Source organism: Pogoniulus pusillus, chromosome 12 (assembly GCF_015220805.1).
Source record: "Pogoniulus pusillus isolate bPogPus1 chromosome 12, bPogPus1.pri, whole genome shotgun sequence".
Taxonomy (NCBI): Eukaryota; Metazoa; Chordata; class Aves; order Piciformes; family Lybiidae; genus Pogoniulus; species Pogoniulus pusillus.
This window is the reverse complement of record NC_087275.1, coordinates 16,474,924-16,501,034: the sequence shown is the minus strand read 5'-3', so window position 1 is coordinate 16,501,034 and position 26,111 is coordinate 16,474,924. Positions and strand designations below refer to the sequence as shown.

The 26,111-nt window shown below is 39.2% G+C and overlaps 1 protein-coding gene across 8 annotated transcripts in view; it reads left to right on the top strand.

The window, feature by feature from the left end:
• The first annotated feature begins 357 nt into the window (after positions 1-357).
• GART (phosphoribosylglycinamide formyltransferase, phosphoribosylglycinamide synthetase, phosphoribosylaminoimidazole synthetase) overlaps positions 358-26,111 on the top strand; it is a 37,790-nt gene continuing 12,036 nt past the window's right edge. The window contains exons 1-15 of one of the 8 annotated variants that reach the window (XM_064152459.1): positions 358-481; positions 4,006-4,040; positions 8,197-8,345; positions 12,284-12,379; positions 13,052-13,226; positions 14,675-14,786; positions 16,436-16,504; positions 18,412-18,537; positions 19,299-19,386; positions 19,809-19,894; positions 20,496-20,664; positions 21,213-21,444; positions 23,949-24,043; positions 25,194-25,303; positions 25,868-26,066. In XM_064152459.1, the coding sequence (XP_064008529.1) occupies positions 8,201-8,345; positions 12,284-12,379; positions 13,052-13,226; positions 14,675-14,786; positions 16,436-16,504; positions 18,412-18,537; positions 19,299-19,386; positions 19,809-19,894; positions 20,496-20,664; positions 21,213-21,444; positions 23,949-24,043; positions 25,194-25,303; positions 25,868-26,066 (1,702 nt within the window). In that variant the 5' untranslated portion in view covers positions 358-481; positions 4,006-4,040; positions 8,197-8,200. The other 7 variants (XM_064152460.1, XM_064152455.1, XM_064152461.1 and 4 more) reach the window with 7 other exon arrangements.

The window sequence follows — 26,111 nt, the reverse complement described above, 5'->3', positions numbered from 1 at the left end:
CTCCTATCCAGTGCTTAAAGACACATAGGCTCATTCTCCCTGAAAGGATATAGAAACAATCTTTGCACAGTCCTATCCCGCTAACTTCATTGCTGGAACTTGATGATCCTTGTGGTCCTTTCCAACCCTGACTGATTCTGTGAGTCTATAAACCGTAACCTTAACCCCCTCGAGCTATACTTCCTAAAGTAAAACCAGTAACCTACATCGTACTTTTCGGCCGTGTCTAGCAGCTTCACTTGCCTGGTGCGGCACGCTCCAAAAGAGCAGCCGCCCCCAGCGGCAGACAGTTCTAGACCTGAAGAATTTGCGTGCAAACGCCTATTAAAGCGGCTCCAAGCTGACACATCGGCGACCCTTTCTTCCTTCCCTCCAGCCCTACTTCCCGGTTCCCGCCTCCGGGGCGACCCGCAGCCATGTCGCGGGGCACTCTGGGCACTGTAGTTTTTGATTGTGGCGCGGCAGAGGAAGTCTCCCTGAGGTAAAGTAAGTTTGTATTTCGTCCCGGAGGATGGGCTCGCACCGCGGGACGCTCGGTGTCGGTGTGGCTGCTCGTTGCTATCCTCCCGCGATCGGATTGCGAGGCAGCGGCGCGGGAGGGGCGAAGCGGCGGCGGGACTGAGTGTTGCTCGCTGCCCGCATGGTAAAATGGCGGGGGGACCCGGCGGAGCGCAGCGCGGCGCCTTCCTGGCGCTCTCTGCCGCGCTTGGGTCGCCGCGCAGTGCGGGCCTCGCCTCAGAACCTCAGCGGGCTTGGGCTAGGCTAGGTCCTTGCTCTGGCCTGCGTCTTGGGTGGTAAAGGAGCACGTGGAGATCTGGTTACTAACGGCGTGTCTGCAATACTTGCGTCTGTCTATATTTTACCTGCCCGTCTCTTGCTCAGATTTCCTTCTGAGGAGCATGACACGCAGCGTTTTAAAATGTTCCGCGTTTAAACCGCACAGAGCTTTTATTTCGTTGTTTTTTTTTTTCTATTTTTTACTCCCTCCCCCCTGTTTGGCTTTGAGAAAGTGGTGAAATATTTGCTTTGAAGTAAATATTAAACTTCTAACCTCTCTTGTCTTGGACTTTGACTCACTTTGATTCTTTTCCTGAAGTTTGCGAAATTGGGGGCTTACCAACTTCAGTGTTGTCCCTCTTGGGCTTTTTTTCCCCCCTTAACTTATTCAGTAGATATTTGAAATTAATAAGCCGAGTTAATACTTATTTCAGGATGTGAAATAGTAACACGGAAAGGTCATTCTCCCCTCCATGTTATGGTTCTCACCCAGTAGCTTCTGAGGCTCTGATGATGAAGCACACAAAGCACTTCCAGATGTTTACAAGTGTCAAAATTTAGTACTATGGGGAAGAGTGATAAAATTTTGAAGCTGCATTTATTTTTAGCCATGAAACTTGCAGTAACATTTTGCCTAGGAAACACACAGTCCAGCTGTCCAGAGAATCACACCAGGAGGTATGACGGTCTTGCAGATCCTCAATTCAGGCCATGAAAGGCATATGTTTTATTTTCAGCTCTGATTCAGGCCTTCAGTGCGATGCTCTGGTTTCTGCAGGAGTGAAAGACAGATAATAATGACTTTACTTGGGGTTTTGGCTTGCTTGTTTTATAAAATTGCCATATACACCACATTACATGGCCCAGTGAGAGCCAGGAATCATTCCTAAAGAAAACACAAACAAAAGAATCTTATTTAAACCCAAAGCTATAATGAGAATCCATAACTGCCACCTGAATCTGGAAGCTTCTTAACTCCATAAGCAACTTCTTGATATTGAGACCTGAGGAAATTGAAAGTTCTCCAAGGCTGTGTTTTTTTCCTTCTGGATGACCCTAATGCTGCCCTTTCCTAAACTTGGAGTTCTGTCACCATATTTTGGCTGTTTTTCCAATTTAGATGCATAGCTGAATTTTGGGTTTGTTTGGGGTTTTTTTTGTACCTACTGTTGCACCAGCAGAGCTGCCTGCACAACTGGCAGGTGTGTTCTGTCTGGGAAAGGATTCACATAGGAAAAAATTGTGTAGACACAAGGATTTCTTGTCTTTCACAGCCCTCATTCTCTGATCCACCTCACCCTGTAACCATAAACAGGCTGGCCAAGATGTAAGAATGAGTAGTTGTGTGAGAAGGTAAATTGATGCAGCATTGCCATTAACTGAGTTATAGTATCTCAATCAGGCCAGATGATTTGAGGATGCAGTGCACAGGACAGCTAAGCCGATAAGCAGCTTGCAGTAGCAAGCTCTCTGCTCTCCCTTCACCCTCTCTGCTGCTTCCTTTGTATTCTCTGTGGTGATCACTTGCATCCCTCTAGTGACTTACTTTTCTGCCAGTTCAGTGACCGAAGCGATCTCCTTTATATGTATGTATATCTTTACTGAATTGGGTACTGAGTAGTGTTAGCTTTCCAGCATTATTGGCTGCCTGATCCAAGTGACTGCACACCCTTGTCACACGTGGGAGGGAGAGGGAAGGAGAGACTGGAGGTGGAGAAGTTGGTGGGACCAATGGGAAGCTGCACTGGCAAGGGCAGCATAAGCCAATTGTGAAACACCAGTTGGTGAGCCTACAGCCTGTGCAGTTTGTTTCTGTGCTTGAACAGGGTCCAGCAGTTGGCAGAGGTTTACTGAGAGGGACAGCTTGGAGCTCACCTTATGTATCAAGACCTGTGGGGTCTCAACGTGCAGTGGACTCAAAGAAATTACTTGGCCTGCTGTCACTACTGGGCCACTTTGTAGCCTAAGCCTTAGGCAAGGTAGGAGTTAAGGTGCTCTGGGGCAAAGACCATATCTTTTGTATAAAGAAACTTTGATGTCTGCATCAGGTTTCCTGCATCTGAGTGTTGGGAAGCTAAGCTATGTCAGCTCTTAAATAGGCTGTAGCTAAGGTTAGATGTTACATGTACAGTGCTACTGTAGATTATTGCTGCCTGCAAGGCAGGTCTTGCCCTTACATTCTTCTGTTCATCTCTGTTCTCTCAGGTGGTTACTGTTAGTGTTTCCAGCTCTTGGCTGATGGCACTTCAAGCCAGTTCAGCTACAGAAAATTGTTTTGGATTGTTTGAGGGCTTTTTGCTCAGGTTAGTTTTATGAAATCTTAGTTAATTGACTACATTCAGGTCAGCACCAGAGCCAGTAAGAGGAGAAGTAAAGTGTACCTGGGTTTATGGCATCCCCTTTCAGAAATGACAACGTATATGAATAGGTCTATTCTTAATGCAAGTGTAAATTTTCACAGCAGAGTGTAAACAAGCTTAAGCACCTTCTGCTGAAGGGCTGAAGCACTTTAGATGTTGCACAGTGACACATTTCAAATACAGTTCTGTGCTGTCATGGTCCCTCCACTCAGCTCAATTTTTTTTTTTATATGAACACTAAAAAGTATCTTTCTAAACAACTTTGTTTTGTGGCATCTTTTCCACACAGGTTTTCAAGATGTGATGTATTAGGCTTACCAAAGCCAAACACACTCCACCTAGGAGCTTAGAGGAAACCAACAAGATTGGAGCCTAATTAAAAAAAAACAGAGCACTACCTGAAGCAGCAAACTGCAACCAGTCATACCCTTTACTGCTTGTGCTGTGTTGCGTAGATTGTATTTTAATTGTGCTTTTTTACTGTTTAGTTAAGGCTGAAGTAATAAGGCAATGGCTTCTTAATGCAAGACTCCACCTAGTTGAGATAAAATACTTAGGTAACTTGTACCACTCACTTATGATGCAAAATTGAAACTTCAATAAGAAATTTAAGAATTAAGAAGTTTGCATTTTCTCATGGAGTTGTCTTCATAAATGCAGCGAAGGAGCTGAGTTTAACCCCTAATTCTAGGCACAGGATTGGTTTGAGAAAGAGTCATTGGCTCCTGTCCCTTCCCTAAATTAGTAAATTCATCTCACTTCTACCTGCATTTGAAATCTAACTATGCCTTGTTGGGGAGCCAGGATGGGGGAAGTTCTCAGGTACTGTTGGGTTTGCCTTCCTCACTTTATTTTCTCTGTTTCACAGGCTCTGACGTAGTGGAAGAGTTGACCAGCTTCTTGGTGAGCCTTACCTTTTGTGGAGAATAAAGGTCCCTAAGCTGATCCTTGTCCCTGCTGACTTACTGCTGGCATCCTCAGGGACAGGTTCTGGACGTCAGCTTGTCTTCACTCTACCCTTGTGTCCCTGCTTTCTGGATGTATGGAGTGATTAGCTTATTTCTGCTTTCCTGTTCCTGCTTCATATAAGGACCTAGTAATAGACCCTTGCCTGAAATGTCACTTTTGTTTATTTTAAAACCTCTTTTAAACAAACATGTCTTCCTTTGCAATAACAGACAATGGTTGCTGAAGGTAATTATGTACTGTATTTTGGAATCTTTAAGGACTTCACATACTGCTTTGAAAAAAGCCTGTGTGATAATACTCACATAAGAAGTGCCTGCTTTGTGAATGGCTTTTAGTCTTTGAAAACTTTTTTTGACTCCTGGATTACTAATAAAATAAAAAGAAATATGATTTGGAATTTTCACTTGTAATGCAAGATCTTGCTGGGCAGCAAAGGGCCTACCTGACATCCTTCTGTGTCAGCATGAAAAAGAAAGGCTGCCATTGCTAGATGTGAGCCTCTAAACAGGGACTGACAACTCAAGCTTCATAAAAGTTGCTAGAGTGCATCTATGTGATGCACAAGTAACACTGAGTTTCTAAAGAAATGGCAAACTTGCTTTTTTATTCACATTTTATTATAACATGGTTGCATTTTATTTGGAGATATGATACATGGCTTGTTCTGTTTAGTTGTTCCCACATAAAACTTTATGTTTTACATGTTTTTATTTTTTTTTCAGCTTGCAGTACTATTAGAGTACAATACTTCAGGGGGAAAAGGAAAGTGATTCTTTGACTGAGTTGCCAGCATGACAACAGTGTCAATGGATCTTCAAGCATGTACAACTATTTTTAAGCAATATGCTTAATGGAATGTAAATGTGTATCATGCACTTTATTCTTTTGTACTGTACATAGGACTAGGCACATCCTCATTTCTACACATAGCAAAAATGTGTAGCTTCATTTTTAGATGCAAATGGAATCTTTTCAGTCTGATTCATAAGAAGTTTTTAACTGCAAAAAAAACCCCAAACCCAGGATGGAACAGAATTTATTTTGCATGTTTATAAACAACGGGATGTACTGCTTCTGCTCCGCAGAGGTTTTTACTTCTTAATCTTAGACCATTTGTGTGCAAGGTTCTATCCCCTCTTCCCAGCTGCAATGTCTGGAGTTTCCCATTCATTGGCTAGCTGTACAGTGTCGTCAATGGGGCGTTAGTACAGGGTAGTAATATTGGGACAGGGGTGCTACATTTTAACCCGGGACTGCTTATCTCCTTTCTCTTCACGCATCCGAACTCTTGAGTACTACTTTCCTCATACTGGCAGCACATAGGATTGAGTAAGTATGTTCTCTGTTTGGGTTTAAATCTCTGCACGCAGTTCTGAGGTATTGTAAGAAAATTATCTAACATTTGTAGTTCAATTTCTTGCTGAAATTGACCTTAAAAATTACTATTTAATGACAGCTATCTATGGACAAAACTAGAAACATACTATTTGGTTTAGCTTTAAGTGGAGGAGATAGCTGCCTTATCACATGACAAATGTTTGTTCTTTTATATCTCATTCTTTTGCCCTAGGTACTGTTATTATCTAATTTATCCCATTGTTGTAGTCAGACCCTCAGACTTTTATCATTTTGCTTAATTGTAATGTAAAAGAGGTTTAGCATAACTTGATGTCCCAAACATGTATGCCATGATAATTTTTACTCTAGCATGGTTTTTTGTTTTTGTTTTTTTTTTGCATATAATCTTTAAAATACCTCTGCAACCTTGCAACATATGTATTTTGTTTAACACTATTGATTAGAAAGCCATTGGTCTCTCCCAACCTGGAACTACAATTAACACTAGTGTGTTTACTTCATAGCAAACATCTCAGTGTTGATTTTCTGTGTCTTATTCTTAGTCACGTTTGTTTTGTCCTTATACTGACTGGATGTTTTGACTAAAAATAACACTCTCCAAACAATTAATTCATTTGCTGATTGATTAAAATACATTAGAAGTGGCATAGGAATAACTTCTAAAACACATATGGGACTTACTACCTAAATTTTATTACAGAGGATTTGATTTAAAAGTCAGGCTCATTGCATAATGCCCTCAGAGCAGACATAGTTTCCAGGCCCTCAGGAAGGACAGGTTTCTCCAGTCAGACCTATTGGAGCAGCTTTATTCAAGGGAAGATGCAGCAACTGATGTGAGAGAGAAGCTTTTCTCTTAAAAATCTGTTGGGGGGTTTGTTTTCCTTTCCTGTTGTTTAAGATACACTTTCTGCCAGTCATCCTCTCTTGGATGGTCTGACTTTATGCTCCTCTTGGAAATGGAGCTGTTGCCTGCACGTATTCAAGCTGCATCTTGTGTGTGTCAGGGTTTTTTCTCAGACCTCACCTTGGGAGGCACTGTACACATTGGCAAGCAGAGGTCAATGACCATCTGCTTGATGAAAGAGGCACAGGAAGTGACCAAGGGTTGCGTGTTTTGTGTGCTTGGATTACAACAGGGAGTCTGGTTGTTCCTTTTGACTAAAACTCTTTTATCTGGGCAATGGGAGGCGATTCATACAGCAGGACACATCAGACCTCTTTGCTGGCCATGCAAAGCCCTCTGAATAAGTTGTGCCATTTTCAGCAGAAACATGGTTTTGTTTATTCTCATTACTTAAAATGCTTGACCTATTTTTTATAGGTTAAGATTGTTATTTGGATATATTAAAGCTCTTAGATTAGTTTTTGAAAGCAGCGAATGTTATACTTGGCTTTAGGAACATCTGCCAGTTTGTAGCTGCTTGCTACAACTTCTTCTGGGACTCTTGTCTTCTGTGACCAAACCTGTCACTTTAAGCAGTGCAGTGGTATCAATTATGTATGTAGTTTATATATGGTTAGAATAATGAGACTGACTAAGCTTATTCTTTGAGTAGCTTAGGAGGCTAGCCTTTGCTTTTCAGCAATGCAAGTACTTATTTTGTTAATTATGTACTTACTTTATTTCTTTATTTACTATTTGCTGAATTCCAGTAGTTTTTTTCAGTGTAAATGAACTCTTCTATTTCCTTGCTAGCTGTGTGATATCATTTTTGGGATAACAATTCTGAGGGGACATAGATCAGAGAATCTGCAAGAAGTAAATGTCTTAAAAAGCAAAGCTTTCAAAGCGGCTTTAATTAGGAAATGTAACATTGATGTTAGTCCAATATGTGTAAGTTACATGTACACACACAAATATAATGAAATAGAGGGGGCAAAAGTGAGGAAAAAAAATAATTTTAGTCACCTTTCTGTTTCCAAATTTGTTGCTGAAAAAGTTTAGGACAGTTAAAAACTGCAGCCTTTGCTCATACAGCTGTTTCCTGCAGGGAAAGAGAGTGTTAGTATGTTTTTCTAAAACTGGGTAGAATGGAATAGAGGAGTGGATGTCCTGCAGGGCCTTCTCAGAATGAGCTTCTTTATTAATGACACCTGGTCTTTCCAGTGGTTTGCCTCTCCTAAGGAGAGTGGTTTGTTCTCTCCTAAGGAAAACCAGAGCTGGAAGTTAATTTCCCCATCTCATTGCTCTTCGACTTTCTTTTTTATGAAATATGTAGTGCTCTTTCATCTATTATCTCTAAAATCTCTTGAGTGGTCCCATTCAGCTCTTAATACCATAGTACTGCATTCAGACAGTTAGTCCATTAGAAGGCCTTTGCCCTTTGCAGACTTGGATTCTCCAGGAATTTCTATAGGTTACAAATCACATCCTGGTAACTTATAAGGGTTTTTTCTATATCACAGACTTCTGTGTAACTTTGAGCAGTTACCGGTCTAAAGAATTCGAACCAGGGTTGGCCTGCAGCTTACATCTGTGTTCCAAACGGTTCAGTCTGACATATAGTGTATATCACATCTGATTAAGTCAATTTTCATGTGCATCTCTTTTTTTTTTTTAATTAACAGAAAACATATATAAATGTTGCTGTCTGTAACAAAGTGACATGCACTTCTGTTGTAACTTGTGTTGCACCTAGCCCTTAAAACTCTGCTCTGTGAAGTTCTTGCTTTCCTAACCTCATGTGGCTAACTCTGGATGTTCTGCTTGTGTTTTGGTTTTATGCAGACTAATGGCTGACCAAGTGCTTGTGATTGGCAGTGGAGCGAGGGAGCATGCCCTGGCCTGGAAGCTGGCTCAGTCCCCACGTGTAAAGCATGTGTATGTTGCTCCAGGAAATGCAGGAACAGCTGACAATGGCAAAATTTCCAATTCAGGTATAGCACTCAAAAAGACTTTAAAAATTGATAACTGAACCTGTAAGCTGTTCTAGTCATCAATATGAAATCACAACTGTTAATATGAATGTATTATTACTAATTTTTTAAGGTCTGGACATGTGAAATAGATTATATATATGCAGTTAAGGAGAAAAATACATTTGAGTGAGCCCCTGTACTGTTACCACTCATTTTATATGATCTCAGTTTTGAGAGCTAATTCTTTGGGTTTAAGGGTGGAGGATGCACCCAGAATCCACATCTGCTATACATTCCTATGGAAATGTGGCTTGGAATAGCTGCTGTGGTTACAACCTCTTGGCAATGTAACAGTGAAGGTGATGGTTTCCACTAGTACCTAAATCAACAGCTGGTTGTTGAACAGCTGAGATGAGCCTGAGGAAAATGCCAACTCCTAAAATACTGAACTTAGTACTGTATTCTCAGAAGTGTGTTGAAGCCCTGTGCTCCTTAAAAACTGATGAGAATACTTTCTCACCTGAAATGTGAGGCCACAGAGAAAGAGTCATTCCTTTGTCTTAGTGACTTTCAGAAATTAAACATATTTTCAACTCTTTCTCTCTTCATACTGACTGCCTATTTTGAGCTTTTATCTTAATATGGTAATCTCTGGCTAGGTCTAATTAAAAATATTCATAGTTGTTAGTTCTGAGAAATTAAGCATAAGGTATTCAACTGAGCATTGAAACTTATATGGTGCATTTAAAAAAACCCACGAGTCTAAGATGCTTGCCTGGAGGCACAAAGTGAATCAGTGTAAAACCAGGGATAATGACTTGGAGATTTCTGTCTTGTGTCCATATAACAGATCTTGAGTTAGGTACTTTAAAGAACTGACATAAGTTTACACTTTAGAACATGCATTAACACATGCAATTAAAGTTAGCATAGGATGCATGTAAACATGAATCACGTACAACCATTTGCTGCATCCATGTTTATATGTGATTAAACTCTTTTTTGGTTACTATCTCATGGGGAAACATGAATCCTGTCAGATTCTTGTACAGCAGGTAATTATATTTACTTCCATCGGAATGCTTCATTACAGGCAGTAGAAAAACGTTTGCCTTTCATTTCATTGACTGGTCACAGTATCAGTTTTCTGCTCTGCTTGGCCTTTGATGAGAGGGCCCAAGGAAAAGCCTAACAGGAAAGTAATACATTTCCTTTTTGTCCCAGAAAGTCAGTTTGCATTGCCTGAAGAATGTTCATTCCAGTGTTTTTTTTTTTCTAAGTGGTGTCTTAAAAACTTTGCTCTCACCTTGTTATTCCATAGAAAATACTTCAGCAGTGGAAAATATTTGAGTGTGTGCGTAATAATGCCCAAGCCAAGTCCATGGAATCTACCTTGTACACTAAAATATTTTTTCTAGGCTATTGTCTCACATGTACTTGGAGAGTCAGCCAGGAGGTGGGAAGAATCTGGAAGTTGTGAGGAATTTTACTTTGGGTTTTTTTCAAGGAAACAATTTGTCTTGTCTGCCCAAGCACTTTAGTCCTACTAGAGGTCTAGATTGTAACCCAGGGGGTACAATGGAAAACACCTTTATAGGAAGCATGTGAACCCTAGTATATTTTATTAGCCTGGACAACAATGTCTGTGAAACTGCTACCAATGTTTCTGTTTATTCTGCACAATTGAGATTTGGCTCTGAAAGTTCATTCTCCCTTGGTGGCTCATGAGATCGCTGTTAATTAGCATTGCAACTGTGATTCTCAGATGATTCTGAAACACAGAGGTGAGTTTAAAATTACAAACTGCCTCTATCTAAGTGAAAAAAAAATCCCTGTTTTCATTGTTGATTTCAGTCAGTAATGATTTCTGACAATAAAGACAGCTTTTAGGTTAAGTGCCTAAATGTAGTTTTATTTGATTTGTATTTAATTAGACAGGCAATTTTGGTGCAAGGAGACTATAGAATGGCTTCCTGGTTCCAGAGAAAGAGATATGCATGTCTGTGAATGGACTTTAGCATCCTGACACCTTCCAGTGTAACTTAACTTTAAACTCCAGTTTTGAAAACCTTGGTCTAAGGTTCTCTTGTCTGGTTTGAAAAGAATGTTTAGCTTATGTTTGGAGAAATGAAACATAGACTGAAATGGATTTTTTTTTTCCTGAGGAAAAATGATGTGATTTACTCCTTTCTATTTGTTACTAAGGGTATTTCTACATCATGTAAATCTTGTGTCATGTTCATATCAGTAGTATATCAGATCTGTGGTAAGACAATTTGGTTTAAAAAGCACAATCACCTTAGGACCTCTTTCCTTTCCTGTCCCACTTTGCATGGATTAATTTTGCAGGGAATAGAGATTGCCTCTCTTCAGTTGCTCACCAGAGCTCCCATTCTCTTCAGGTCAGGATTTGCTGTTCTCTAGATGCTTTCACAACAGCCCCATGGGACTGAGAGACAATATTGACCTTTATGTTAATCAGCACTTTAAAGCCAAGTGTATTATGCTTTTGTTTTTCCTCTCTTGTGAGCCAGAAGTCAAGTGGCTTAAATTGTACATTGCAGTCAAAGGCCTTTGCTCCTCTTCACTTAAAAATGTTGGGGGAACAAAATAATTGAAATGGTGAATAGATATCAATAAGTAATTTTTACTTGTGTAAATTTTTACTTATCCAAATAAGGCAAATGTATAACCAAAATGCAGGTTTCAGGTAGTTGCTTTTATGCCATCTCCAAGGTAGAAATAGCTGCTTCTCTTATGGAAGAAGTAAGTTTATTCAGGATGGCAGGAGCACAGCAGACACCAACACAAATCAAGCCTGTTTATCCAACAGAAGTTGCTGTATTGCTGCTTCTCCTTTCTCTCTCATCACTTCCTCAGAAACTATCTGGAAGAGACCATCAGCTCCTGGTGTGCTTGCCAGTACAGTCACTGACAGGACATCCCAGACAGAACTTAGAGCAAAGTGGTCCAGCTGCAAGAATGGGCTGTGTTGTGCTGAACTGTGTGCCCCTTGCCAGCTTCATACCCTGATGTGTTAGTCTCCTCCCCTCAGGGACAGCCAATCTGCACTGGACCATACTTACTACTTTTTTTGCTTTCACTGGGCTTGTGTTCCCATACTCTGAGACCTTGGCTTTATTTATTCTTGATAAAAGCAGTGAAATTGCATTGCCTTGCGTAAATTTTTTGTCATGAGATTTGACATTATTGTCTTTCATGCAAGCTTTTCCTTTTGTTTACACAGTTTTGGGCATTCCAATTATCGTCATATCAAATGTTTGTTTATGGAAAGATAATGGTTGTAAAAACTTAAGATCAAATATCTTTAACCATAATTACAGCACCTGCCCTTAATCCGTTCCAGCCTAATGTAAGGAAAAATGTTCAGATTCCCCTTTGTTTTCAGTGGTGTCAGTTTAATGCAGCAATTTTTACCTAGCACTATAAAGAGAAACTAGAGAGCAGTTGCAGTGCCATCACTAGCCACTTTTTCTTGTTCCCTACACCATGCTGACACAAATATGTGTAAAGCTTCATAGTAATGTACTCAGAGAGGAGACTGACTGGGAGATACATATCTATATATATATATATATATAATGTGTGTTTATTAGTTATTTTTCACTTACGCACTTCAAGATGTTCCTGTGCTGGCAAACAAGATATGAGACCAGTTTTCTGTGTGGTAGTTTAGGAGAGCCCAGAACTTTTTTCTTACCTTCAAGAGCAGGGTGGTTTAACAATCCATGTCAAAACATAGCCTTTGCTTGGAGGCTTGATGTATTTTGGTCTAGGCCTTGCGTGTAAATAGAGATGGTGTATACCTCATTTTCAAATTCACTGTGACCTGCTATTCAGGAAAGTGAAACTGGTGAAAATGCTGCTTCAGTATTATGTGATAAATAAAGTGCAGTCATGAATGCAGTCTTAACACCCTTTTGTGTCTTTGACAGCTGTTTCAGTCAGCAGTCATGCTGCACTTGCCCAGTTCTGCAGAGATCAGGAAATCAAGCTGGTTGTGGTTGGCCCAGAGGTCCCACTTGCTGCTGGTAAGAAGAATCATAGCCTTCATAATTTAGGGACAGAAGTAAACTTTATTCTCCATTTTCTGTGCACCACTTAACGGTATCTGAGTGTCTTTAGTAGAAATGGGAGCATCCTCTATAGCAGTGTCCATGAAATTCAGTGTTGTGCTGTGATGAAAATGAATTTCTAAAGAGTGTTGTGTGAGCAGTGTAACAGTTAAAATATCCTAAAATGTTCAGTTTCTTGTTAAGTGCTTGGGATTAGTAAATGAGGAACCTTAATTAGGATTTTTGTTCTTTTCTATGGAGTTTTCATTTTTTAAAAACTTGGTTGAAACCCCCCACATTTATAAACATGCTGATAATTTTTGGTTTAACCTTTTATATTATTGAAAATTGTCACTTTTTTTTTGCTTTTTAGCTAAAATCTATAGCAACATAAGGGGGGGGATTATCATCCATTACTAAGTGCAGCCCACCTTCTTAGCCCCAGATATTGGAAAGTTAGCTGTTCCTGGTTACAATGAAGAATGCTTCTAAGGCCCATCTGGTAAAATAGGCACTGACAGATATATATTGGCTTATCATTCCTGACATACTAGTTCAAATGAATCAGTGCCATCTGTAGACTTAAACTGCTTGACTCCTATGAATCACCTGGTGATTTATAAAATTCTTTCATGTTGTCATTTTTAGGAATTGTTGATGACTTGACAGCAGCTGGAGCAAGGTGTTTTGGTCCAACAGCAAAGGCAGCTCAGCTGGAGTCCAGTAAGAGCTTTTCCAAAGCATTTTTGGATCGTCATGGCATCCCAACTGCAAGATGGAAATCTTTTACTGATCCTAAAGCAGCATGTAGCTTTATTAACAGGTACAATTGTTGTCATTTTAGAAATATTTTTGGTAAAGTTTGCTGTGCCTCCAACACAAGCAATCAAATTCACCTTGGTCACAACATCTCCATGTTAAGCTACAGACTTGGGGAAGGTGTGGTTGGAAAGCTGTGACTTGGAGAGGGACCTGGCAGTATTGGCTGATTAAGTACGAGTCAGCGGTGTGCCCAGGTGCCCAAGAAAGCCACTGGCATCCTGGCTTGTATTAGAAACACAGTGACCAGCAAGGACAGAGAGGTGATCATCCCCCTGTACCTGGCACTGGTGAGGCCACACCTCGAGTACTGTGTTCAGTTCTGTGCTCCTCACTACAAGAAGGACATTTTGGTGCTGGAGCATGTCCAGAGTAGGCCATTAAGGCTGGTGAAGAGCCCAGAGCACATGGCCTATAAGGAGTGTCTGAGGGAGCTGGGATTCTTCAGTCTGAAGAAGAGGAGGCTGAGGGAAGATGTCATCACTCTCTACAACTACCTGAAAGGAGGCTGGAGCAAGGAGGGAGCCACCCTCTTCTCCTTGATGGCAAACAACAGTAGAGGAGATGATTTCAAGCTGCCCAAGGGGTGGTTCAGGCTGGATGCTAGGAAATACTCGTTCACTGAAAGGGTTATCAAACACAGGAATGGGCTGCCCGGGGCAGCAGTGTAGTCGCCATCCCTGGAGGTGTCCAAGAAGTGTGTGGACCTGGTGCTTAGGCACATGGTTTAGAATTGACCCTAAACTGGGTTGAAGGTTGGACTGGATGATCTTTGAGGTCTCTTCCAACCAGATGTTTTCTGTGATTCTGTGAAATGTTTCCTAATGCAAGCATTGTTTGGCTGTGATAGAGAATCTGTAAAGGTTTTAAAGGATACTCTAAGGTGACACTGCCATGCTGCAATGAGTACGATGACTAAATGGTTCTTAGTGACTGCTCTAACCTTTTACAGAAACATATAGGACAAGATTTTTGTGTTGTTTTTTTTCAAGTCACCCCCTGGGAACTCTAGCTTGCAGACTGATAGTCCTGTGTTATGTGCTCTTTGTACCTTTCCTCCACTAATGTAAATTCTGCATTGGACACTGACTCAGCAAATTATAATCTACTCATCAGAATACAATCCAGGTGATTGAGTACCCCATTGGCTGGTGAGCTGACTGTCCTGGGCATGTTCCCTCCAGCTTCTTGTGAAGAAAATTAACTCTATCCTACCAGAATCCAGGACAAACAACACTGAAATTCAGTGGTGGGGAAAAACAACAGAAATACTTCATAGACAACATAACAATGGAAGCCTGTTTTTTATTTGTGTATTGTTCAATAAGGTAAAACAGTTGGTATGAAAACTGATTGTTTTGATCTTTCAACTACTGAAGTGTTAATATGCCTAGAAAATATATTTCACTACATAGTGTTAACTGCTAAATCTCTGTTTTCTACCTTTTGAAGTGCAAACTTCCCTGCTTTAGTTGTAAAAGCTAGTGGCCTGGCAGCGGGCAAAGGAGTCATTGTGGCTTCAAACAAGGAAGAAGCCTGCAAAGCTGTTACAGAAATCATGCAAGTGAGTAGAAATATCATGCACTAACCAGAGGAATTCTCACACCACTAAGTTGTTAACCGTCTCAGAGATACTCTTTATGACCAAAAGTCATTGAATCTTTTTAATCATTATTTGGACATCTATGAAGCTCTGCATTATTATTGCTCAAGGCAGGATACTCTTTCTAGGCATAGTTCCCATAGGCTTAAAATAAAGTGATTCTTAATGATAACTCAGAACACACAGCATTTAACATATAGTAAAATTTCAGAGATTATGTCAAGTTAAGTATGTGTTTAGGTAGGATGTTAAACAAATATGTTAGGACCATCAAAATTTGAAGAGAAGCAAAATGAAACTATTTCATCTGTACAGTTGTGAATATAGAGTTGGAAAATGAGACAAGGGGTCAGGTCCTTGGCCGGTGGCAGTAGCACAGCATCTTACAGTGTGGTGCTATGCTGATTCATAGGAGATGTCTGACACAATTGTGTTTAAAGAGTTAGAATGTAGGATGTGCCCTCACGTTTTGTTGTGCATGTGTGGTTATTGGACAAATACGTGGCTTAACGTGTGGCACAGTATCTTGAATGTCATAAATAACAGGCACAAACTGGCGTTCATGCAAGTTAAGGCTTTTAATAAAGTTGCAGGAATCAAGCAATGTACAGGCCTGGGTGCGAGGGGAGACTGATCTACCCCAACGCACACCCTTTGCCTTCAGTTTTCTCTTTTTATACCCTATTCTATTACATATTTACTAAGTTCTAAGAAAAGGTTGGGTTTTCTTTGTCAGTTCTTAGGAATGTGAGATATCTCTTCCACACAGGTCTCCTTTTATCCGGTGGTCCCTCTGGTAATCTTTGATGAAGTAAGGGGTCTTGCTTAAGTGTCTTCCTCATGAACTTCAAAGTCCTGGTTCTTCTATTTGCTCATACAGGAAAGGTGGCACCAGAAGGAATGCATTTCCATTTAAATATGCAAAAGACTATCTCTTCCACATGCCTCCCTCCTTCGCCAATCTAATTACTCTTATCTTTAAGCTTATTGAGATGGTGGTGCAAGCAGGAATGCAGTTTCATTCAAACCCCCCCTTTCTCCTTGTCTGTGACCTTTTGCCACAAATTGATCGGATCAAACATATGATTCTATATATATTTCTCACATTGAACAACAACAAAAAAATGTTACAGAGTCCTATAGACCCACAAAATTATAAATGTGGATTGATTGTTCTTAATTGCTTAATATGCAGTTAGTGTTCAAACTTTTCATTGGAGTGTGAAAACACTGGTGCCTTCCAATGTGTTTTCTGCAACTGCATTTTCTTAGGAGCTGAAAGTTCAGATTGTATACTTGACAGTCGTTGCTATTAATCTCAGTATCACAGGTGCAAACTTCAGAAGGTAGAAGAGCGTGAGGAATTGCTTAGTAAGTCATGAATATCAATTTTAAAATATTCAACCTTAAAAGCTGCATTTATTTAAGAATAAAAAGAAAAGAGATGCAAACTTTCACCATTTCTGATGTACCCAGGGTGGAGAACAGATTAGTGCTCTCAAAAGTTTGCTGCATTTTTCCTTTTATTCAAAACACATTTTCTTCTTGTTGCATTTTAAATGATTTAAAATAACTGAAACAAAACTAAAGCTATTTTGTTTTTGCTGTAGGATAAGACTTTTGGCACGGCTGGGGAAACTGTTGTTGTTGAAGAACTTCTTGAAGGAGAAGAAGTGTCTGTAAGTGTGCTTCTTGCTGTAATACTTTGATTTTACCTGTTTTAAATTACTTAGGAAACACTGTAAGTCTCTGCAGCAGTGATGTGTAGGATTTTATTACATAAATTAAAACCAGTCATGTGTTTGTAAGTGAAGTTGTATCAACTCAAGATAGCTGTGTTAAGAACCAAACTTCCTGCAGTCTGTTAAAGTAATTCAAATGAATAAAAATAGCTCAAGCAGTAAACAACTGTTGACACACGGGGGAAAAATCAAACCTTAACATCTTGAGTGTCATTAAGTGCACAATTTGGTGTTACAGTTTCTCTCACAGCAAAGACAGTGTAAGATCCATTCCTTTCTACAGTGCTTCCTTTCCACTGCCGTTTGCCTTTGGTACTAGTTACCTCTTTGTGACCTAAAGACTTTCTTTCAAAGAAATCAACAATACTGCCTTGCATGTTTACTGTGTTTAGAGTCCAGTGCCGTTTGAATCTATACAGGTAACAAGGTGAAGTGATTGAGAATAAGGCAAGATGGAGACTTTCTTTAGTTAGCTTTACTAATGAAAGGAATATGTTGAACTGCATCATGAAGGATCAGTAAACTGCTTTTGAGCAAGGGCGGAATCAACTCAAGACAGACAGGAGAGTAATCCTCTTTAACCAGTTTCATTGCTAGAGATAATTGCAATGTGGAAGTGCACCAGGGGACAAAGGATGGAACCAAAGGCTGTTGAATATTTTGACAGTGTTACTCTGCAGATCCAGAGAGAACAGTTCCTTCAACTTAAGATGATTCAGTTTCTTCGTTTAAAAAAGTAAATCTGATTTAATGAGCAGAGCGTGAAGGAGAAAAGCAGAACTGGAGCCTAGGTTTTGAGGTGGCAGGGCAACTTGACACCTAGATCACACGAAGAAGAGCAGCCAAGTCCCAGCTCAGGTTCCTGAGTCCTGGAGCTGGAGTTGGATTATGCTGGATGTTCAGCTAGGAGGTGATGGTATTTATAAAGTAAACTATCACCTCTGACTGTTGCAAATCTTTGCATAATCTGGTTTCCTGCTTGATGTAGAGAGATTAGGTGTGCAGATGTTGGTCATCCTTATTCTTTCCTGGGTGGCATGATCTTTTTAGGAACTAAGAGGTTATCCAGATCATCATTCTCTAGTGAAAAATATGCAGTACTCTTAATTAGTTCTTTGAGTGTTAGTAGACTTACTGCAGTATAACACACAATGACTGACAGCAATGAAGAAAATACACTGCTTGCCTTGCCTGTCAAAATAATTCACCTTCCACAAATGAGTGTAGTTTTTAATATATTAATATTTTGGCATTTTCAGGCTTGGCAGAGGAATCCTTGCTTGTTTTTTAATTAGCATTATCAAACATACTATAGCTAGCGCTGCTAGTAGTAGTCCAAATGGTGATCATCAGCCAGTTACAGAAGATGATAGGAGGCTTGTTACTAAGCAGATACTAAGGACAAAAGCATCTACTTTACAAGTAATTTATGAATAATTACAAAATCAATAATTTTATCAACAAAGGAAAGTCGAGAGGAATGTAGTGCCTCCCTTCCAGGCAGGGTGGGAGGAAGATGGAGGGAAGAAGTATTTTCCACTGGGGAGACATTTATTTATTTATTTATTTAAATGTTGTTAGTATTTATTTTCAGTGCAACTACTGATGTTATCTTGTAATGTTTTGTATCTTACATTGAAAGTAATATCTGTAGGATGGTCATACAAAATGAGGTGCTGTTTCCTGAGGGAAAAAGGGAGATGTTTAGAATACTGTAGGGCTCTTTTACCAGGGAGACAGGTTTTATACTCTTAAATATCCATTTGCAACACTGACAGTCAAATTTATTTGCACTTCAATTTTAATTATTGACTGGAGTTTTAATTATTGTCCTTGTTTTCTAGTGCTTATGTTTCACTGATGGCGTCACAATTGCTCCCATGCCTCCAGCCCAGGACCACAAGAGACTAATGGATGGCGATGCAGGCCCTAACACTGGAGGGATGGGAGCTTATTCCCCTGCACCTCAGGTAAAAATGTATTGATGAGGAAATGTTTCACTACAGCTTTGGTATTGAAAGGGTATATGAATTTTTAGTGCTACCACGAGAAACAGGAGAGAGTGAGCTCCTGTGGATGGAAAGAGTTGCCTCAAATAGACATAGTCAAGTAAGGTTGATAACTGACTAAATATGCTTCTCTAAAGAGAAATGTCTACTGAATTACTTTTAATTGTAAAGGTGGAAGTGTTGTAATTTCTGCAACCTTGTGTATTGATTTGTTGGGGGTTTTTTTAGCATTATGAAATACTGATCATTAGAGCCCAGTGCTTAAAACCACATTTTTATCTTGTGCTGAACTAAGCTAATGATGAATTTTTCCTCTGGCTTAAGGTAGTTTGGTTTCTGGTTGACAAGGAACTTCTCTGATTTTGTTCATTAAATATAATTTGACCACTTATCAGTGTACTTTACAAGTGCAATTTATCTTTGTGAGACCTTCTCTAAATTGCCGTAGGTCTGTGCAAATGTTTTTTTACATTGAAGTCAGTGAGATTGCTTTCACATGTAGATCTAAGCATGGAAGTGTCTGAAGAAATGCAAATGATTGTTTTAATGGTGTGGTGCATTGTCTGACAGAGAGAGATTAAAAAATCAATAGCGTTGCATTGTGTGAAGTGTTTTGGAGTGAATGAGAGACTATTCAGAAGTTGTGCTTGGTTCTTAAAAACGCTAGCCACCATAGTAGGAAAAATCCGTTTTTTACAAACACTGCTTTCTAATCCTGTCAGATTTCTAAAGATTTACTGCAGACAATAAAAGCTACTGTTCTTCAGAAAACTGTTGACGGTATGAGGAAAGAAGGCATCCCTTATTTTGGTATGTTCAAAAGCTTTTAATTTGATTTTAATTTAACTAAGCTTATGTACAAAAAAAAATTAATCATAAGCATACTTTGTCCTCTTTATAGGGCTAAGAAACACTGTAAGTTAAGGAAGATACCCAGTTTATTTCATAACTGGGTTTAGTATCAGTAGCTTGATTTAGAGACCATTGAAATCAGTGGATATAATTTCATTAATGGTGGATAATCATCAAGTAAGGACGAAAAGAAAGGGAAACATTTGAAAGTAAGCTGCAAAATTGTAATCACAACTATTTCTACCTGATATATTTTTAACATTCTCAGGTATTAACATCTGCCTTTAAGTGAGCACAGGTGGCATCCCTTTTAACACTATTGTGCATACGTGAGAAAAAAAAAGGAGTTGCTTAGCTTTTTATATAATTCTTTATTCTAGGTGTGCTTTATGCTGGATTAATGCTTACAAAAGATGGACCTAAAGTTCTTGAGTTTAACTGCAGATTTGGTGACCCAGAATGTCAGGTGAGTCATTTTATAGGTAGATACAGTTCAGCATTATGGGAAGGAGAGAATTCTGTTACCATCTACCTTGATTCTTAACTAACTTCTGGATGAATAGTGAGCTAATTGCACTAAGAGTTAAATTTTTGTTTATTCGAGATGGTAGGTCTGTTATGAAATTGTCCCATTCCAGAGAAGATTTCATGAGGTTATACTCAATTATGGGCTTTACAGGACTAACCTTGAATGAAATTCAACACTTTTCTATCTTCTCTGGGATAGAATTAATTTTTTTTCCCCACGCCTTCCTTTTCCTCACTCCCAGTGAGCAAGTATAACAAACCCCTTTATTTCTGTTCTTCAGAACAAATAAGCTTTTTGGCCTCTAACCTTTTCTCTCCATATATAACAATTCTTTTACCAGTAGAAATTATCTTCTAGGAAGAGTATTTTTGGAGGTGCATAGATTATGCACAGTATGTATGTATGTGTGAAAATACAGCACATGAACATACTTCCTTAATGTTATTTTTGCAGTTGCATCGGTGTTTTTTGAAAGCTCAAGGAAGAAAATGTAGCAAAGTGCCTTTTTTTCTTTAATTGGCTAATCATGCTGTTACAGGTAATTCTTCCCCTGTTGAAAAGTGATTTGTATGAGGTTATGCAAGCAGTTGTCGATAAAAAGTTGTCCAGTTCCATGCCGCTTTGGTTTGAAGACAGCGCAGCCGTGACGGTGGTCATGGCTAGTGAAGGATATCCAGGAACGTATCCCAAGGGATTGGAAATAACAGGTAAGCGTAGCAGGAGAAACTGCCTAAGTCTGGCTCCTCTCCTACCCTCTCCCGATCTCTCATGTATCAAATGAAGGTCACAGTGTAACTCTGCTTCTTAGATATTCTACATCCTGAATTTTCACACCTCAAAGTTTGTTGCTTAGGCACCCATCACGTTTCCAAATCTCCATGCTACACTGTGAAGTTCTAGATAGTATTTCTTTAATATGTTACAGTAAAGTAGTTCCCGAGCTGATCACCAGTTCTTCCATAATGTTGCTTTGTGGTCTCTCTGGCAGTGTGCCATCCAACTGGAACTAGATATTGTATGCAGATGTTTCAGCTAAATACCTCTTCTTGGGTCTCTGAGCATACAAGTAGCAGACTTAGCTCCTCTAAAAATTTAGGGTTTAGATATTTATTCACGTTTGCCAGCATGATCACACTGAATTCTATTGTGGTTTCTAGACATAGTCAGCAAGTGCTGAATATCTCTTCATTTGTAATTTAATAGAGAATGTTCTAATCGATTTTTCTGCATGTATTTTCTTAAACTACTGTCACAGGACTTTCTAAGGCTAAACAACTAGGATTGGAGGTGTTCCATGCAGGCACAGCCCTGAAGGATGGCAAAGTGGTGACTAATGGAGGAAGAGTCCTTACAGTAACTGCTATTAAAGAGGATCTAATGACAGCATTGCAAGAAGCCAACAAGGGAGTAGCAGCCATACAGTTCAAGGGTGCCATTTATAGAAAGGACATTGGTTATCGGGCTATAGCTTTCCTGAAGCAATCCAGGTAGATATTTGAACTACTTGAAATGGAAATAACTGCTCTGAAAAGGACCTAAAGACATCACTATTTTACACTAATAGTGTGACGTTGATACTGTGTATAACTGTAGGCAAGATTTAACTCTCATCCTTGTAAACAAGCTAAGCAAAACCAGCCAAGGCATGAGCAGGCTTTTTAATGGCTCTCTCATCCACGTTCTGATTCTCTCAAGTTGTGAGTTATACTACAGTGAAAAGCATATGGGAATAACTTGTGCCTTTGGTGTCTGCCTGTTTTAGGGAAGGTGAACTTCTGGTTCTTGGGTTTTAAACCATTGTCTTTTTCGCTAGATTGGAATTGTCCTTAAGTCTAATCTTAATGTCATTAAGTGTATATGTGGACAAAGTTTGAGCTATTTTTTGGTTCATTCTAAAGTTTTTAGAAATGGTTTAAATTATCTACACTTAGCTTGCTGGGATATGCATTTTACTATTAAACCAGCTAGCTGACAACATGGGTAGGATTTATTGTTTCTTATTATTTCTTTTGTTTTCCTAGTGTTTAGTCTAATAGTCTTTAGTTTACATGAGTATGGTTTTTTTTTTAATCAGCATGTCCTGTTTTCTCTCTAATGTTACTGAGAGCTTCTTGCAGGTTTTTAGACTCTTTTTGCCTAATGTGAAGCATATCTGCATGCCTATGCTCCAATTAGCTCTAAACATAACTTTGATAATATTTTGTAGTCTATTTGATAATATTTTGTAGTCTATGAAGTATATTAGAGTTTAATTTTTGCTTGTAGTGTGTACTCTTTAGTGTATTGTAAAATTATTATTAATAAACTTAAAGAACAAGGGTGTTTGTATTCAGTCTTCTTTCTCTCAAGTACTGTGCACTTTTTGAGACATTTAAATGAAACTATGTAACTGGTATTTGCATTGTAGTCTGAAGAAAAATCAGGACAGTGTGTGAAGCAAGAGAATAAGGTACTTCAGTGCACAGTTCTCTAAACCACTAAGTTTAGGGGCTGTAGCCAGCAAGTTCCTTGCTGGAGTGCCTATATGCTGTGAGGAGCCCTAGCTTATGAAGGAGGCTCTTGGGAACTGTTCACAGCCAGCACCTGTTTCACTGTCCTTGAGTCTGCACCGGCTTTTGCTCAGACATCCTCAAACGGAGAGATTAGACAGTCAAGCAGGTTTTACTTTGGCCTCTGTGTTCCACGCAGTTAAGAAAGGATAATGGTTGGCTCTGTACAATTTAGAACGCAGCTCTTCTTCACAGCCTTGCAGGATTAAGCCCTATCTATGCATTTCACCAAGTGAAAATAACCAGAATGTTTATTTAATTAAAAAAAAAAATTGATGTAACAAATCTAAATAGATACTGCATTTTTAAAAACAAAGTGAAAATACAGTGAATATTTATGATGTTCAGACTCTGAGGGCCTCACTGCTCTCATTGTCACTGCAGGCTAGTATTTCCTTGAGTGATTCACAGGCTGCACGACTGCTCCTTGTAATTACTTTCCTCTTGCAAATTTTTAAGCAGTGATATAATGCAAATGCCTTTGTGTTTTCCTGTGGCACAGCTCTTTGGGCAGCTGTTTTGTTGTACTTGTCTTTGTTAATCAAGTGTGTTTCACTTAATGCTGAATCACACCACTAAGAGTGCTAAAATAGGTCTGAACCTAAAATAGAGCTGCACCAGATAGCCCAGGTCATGTCAGTGACGGTGTAGAAATAACAACTGCCTAACTAGACTGAGATACACTTGGTACAACAAGCAATTAAAGGTCATTAAACTCGCTATCTCCAAAATGAAAGGTCCTGCATGGTCCCCACTCAGTCATTATGTACAGAAAAGTTACATAAACCAGTTTGTCCTAAGAGTGTTTTCTCTGTTGTGTGGCTGTGCATAGCAACCAGAGCTTATGGACATTTCATTCTAGACTGCTACAATGGAACTTAGGTATTTCAAAATAAAATTGAAAAGCTATACTTTAATAGAAAGTACATTTAAGTAAAAAAGAGGCGTGGCTGGGTGGTATCATTCCAGGTGATAGGAGTAGCAACTCCTAAGCTCCGGTTGTAAATTCTCCAGGTATCATAAAGGCTATTGATTTATGTGATAGTCTGGTCTGAAATGCTAGTTTCAGCTTGATCCTGCGCAGTGCTGAGGTGCACAGTGCATTTTTGTATACATTTATTTTCAGCATTGAAACTGTACTACTGACACCTCAGTAAAGTTTTGTTTCTTTGGTATAATAATCTCTATCTTCATATACATATCTGAGGTCAGGTTCCAAATAGCAAAAAGATTAACCTTTGAGCCACTGAACCTGCCTGAAATACTTAGAAATCATTTAATATGAACAAACTTTCTGTACAGCAGAATGGAATTCTGAATAGTAAACTCTCTTAGTGATGCAATGATTTTAAGCAGTAAATACTATGTTTTAAATATATGTTTGTGCATTTAGTAATCAGTTGCTGTAACTGCTTTCTCTTTTTCATAACCATTTTTTTCAGGGGCTTGACTTACAAAAACAGTGGGGTAGACATTGCAGCAGGGAATACTTTAGTTCAGAAGATTAAGCCCCTGGCTGCAGCCACATCAAGGTCAGGTAAGTCTTGTACCTTCTGTTCTCATTACAGCTCATGGCAGTGAGGCTTATCAATTCATCTTGATGCAGGAGCTCATATTTTTGTGTTCTGCATGTTTCTAGATTACACAAGAAGTAGCTGCAGAAAGCAAATACCTGTGATTTCTTCAAAATGTGTTTCCTTAAGCTTAGAGATTTTCTTCCCCAAATGACTCTAAACTGTCTCCTGAATATCGTGGATGTTAGAGAATACAGTTCAGCACTCTTAACAAGTGCAAGCAAAAATCATACCATTTATTGGTTTTTTTTTTTTATTACATGGATTATTATTTTGGTAATGTTTCAAAAGGTGTAGTAGGTCTAGAATTCCTCCAAGATGCAATGTATTACTTAAGGCAGAAATGGGAGATCCATCATTTGCTTGGTTAAAACAATTAATTGTTGTTTTTGGTTGTCTCAGGCACATCTTGCTCTAACAGGTCCCTGCAATTCTTTTTGTAAATTAATACTATTTTAAATCTACCAACCATTCCTTCAGGGTAACTGAGAGCCTTCAAATAATGTCAGGTATACATGGAGAGAAAAATACAGATACATGCACTAGTATAAGTAGTCATTTCTTAGCTTTCATAGTATTTTCTTACTCCTGCTTGTTTCACTCTTAGGATTTAATCAGTTTCAGTTTTAAGGCTACCATATACTTAATTGTCACAACCAGTCCTAGGAACAAGGAGTCTTAATATGCTATAAATAGCAGTATTAACAAACAGATAAGAAATTTCAGTTGGAAAATGCCTATCATCTTCATTGGAAGGCTTGTCCTGTTTTTTTCAGGAAGCAGTGGGCTTCAGTCTGTTACCACAATTCTTTTTCTGCTTTCCAGGAAAGTACTGAGTGAAAGAGTAAAATATCTCAGTCAATTATTGAATGTGCCATCACAAATCGAGTTTTAGATATTTGGACTTAGGCAATAGTAAAGAACAAAAGACAAAGCAAATGTAAGATGAGGAGCTCCTGTGCCTCTGTGAAGAGGCTGTACATGTCAGAGAAAAGTTTCCTGGTGGCAGTGCAATGCCATGTTGACAAACATCAGAAAGAATTCTTGTTGAGCATCCTGGAGCGACTCATGAAAGTAAAAATGCACTGTTTTATCCTGTTACCTGGCTGGCAGGCTGCAATGCAGAACTTGGAGGATTTGCTGGACTCTTTGATTTGAAAGCAGCTCATTACAGAGATCCTATCTTGGTATCTGGAACCGATGGTGTTGGCACAAAACTCAAGGTAAGGTGAAAATTCATGTAAAGGAAGGAAAATAGCACAGAAGGGAAAATGTTTTAACAGAGAATATCACTTGTCTTTTAAAAAATGCATTTTTTTTTCTTTCTGAAAGGGAATGAAAACCAAAATTTCCCTCCTTCAGGCAAAATAATTAAATACATGTTTAATTTCTGGCCTGCAAATAGCCATACTTGAAATGATGCTTAAATTAACTCATTTTTGATATTAATTATGTAACTGGGGGCTCTCATTAAGGTAGAATCTCCACCCTCAATAAGATTGCTCATGAGGAAGAACATTTAATTATGTGGTTTCTCTTGTGTTTACACAAACTGCAGTAAAACCCTTTCCAGTTCAGTCCCCATCTCTAAAGTGCTTTTCGTATTTGCCAATTAAGAAAGTAGCAATTTCCATAACAGAATGCTAGGAGAGGCTCACAGAGTTGATAATCCATTAAGCTGCTCCTCAAAAAGCATCTAGAGGATCAGCATGATTGCCCTCCCCTTTCATTGCTTGTGTTTCAGTTTCTCGAAGCTAACCAACAGGTTCTCTCCCTGTGTCCTGCAGATTGCACAAGAGTGTAGCAAACACGACACCATAGGCCAGGACCTGGTTGCCATGTGTGTCAATGATATCTTGGCTCAAGGAGCAGAACCCCTCTTCTTCCTTGACTATTTTGCCTGTGGCAAACTTGACGTTGAAGTGGCTCAGCATGTCATTGCAGGAATAGCTGAGGCTTGCAAAAAAGCAGGATGTGCTCTTTTGGGTATGAACACTCTTTTGAAGGATATGAAAAACCTTATGCAATATC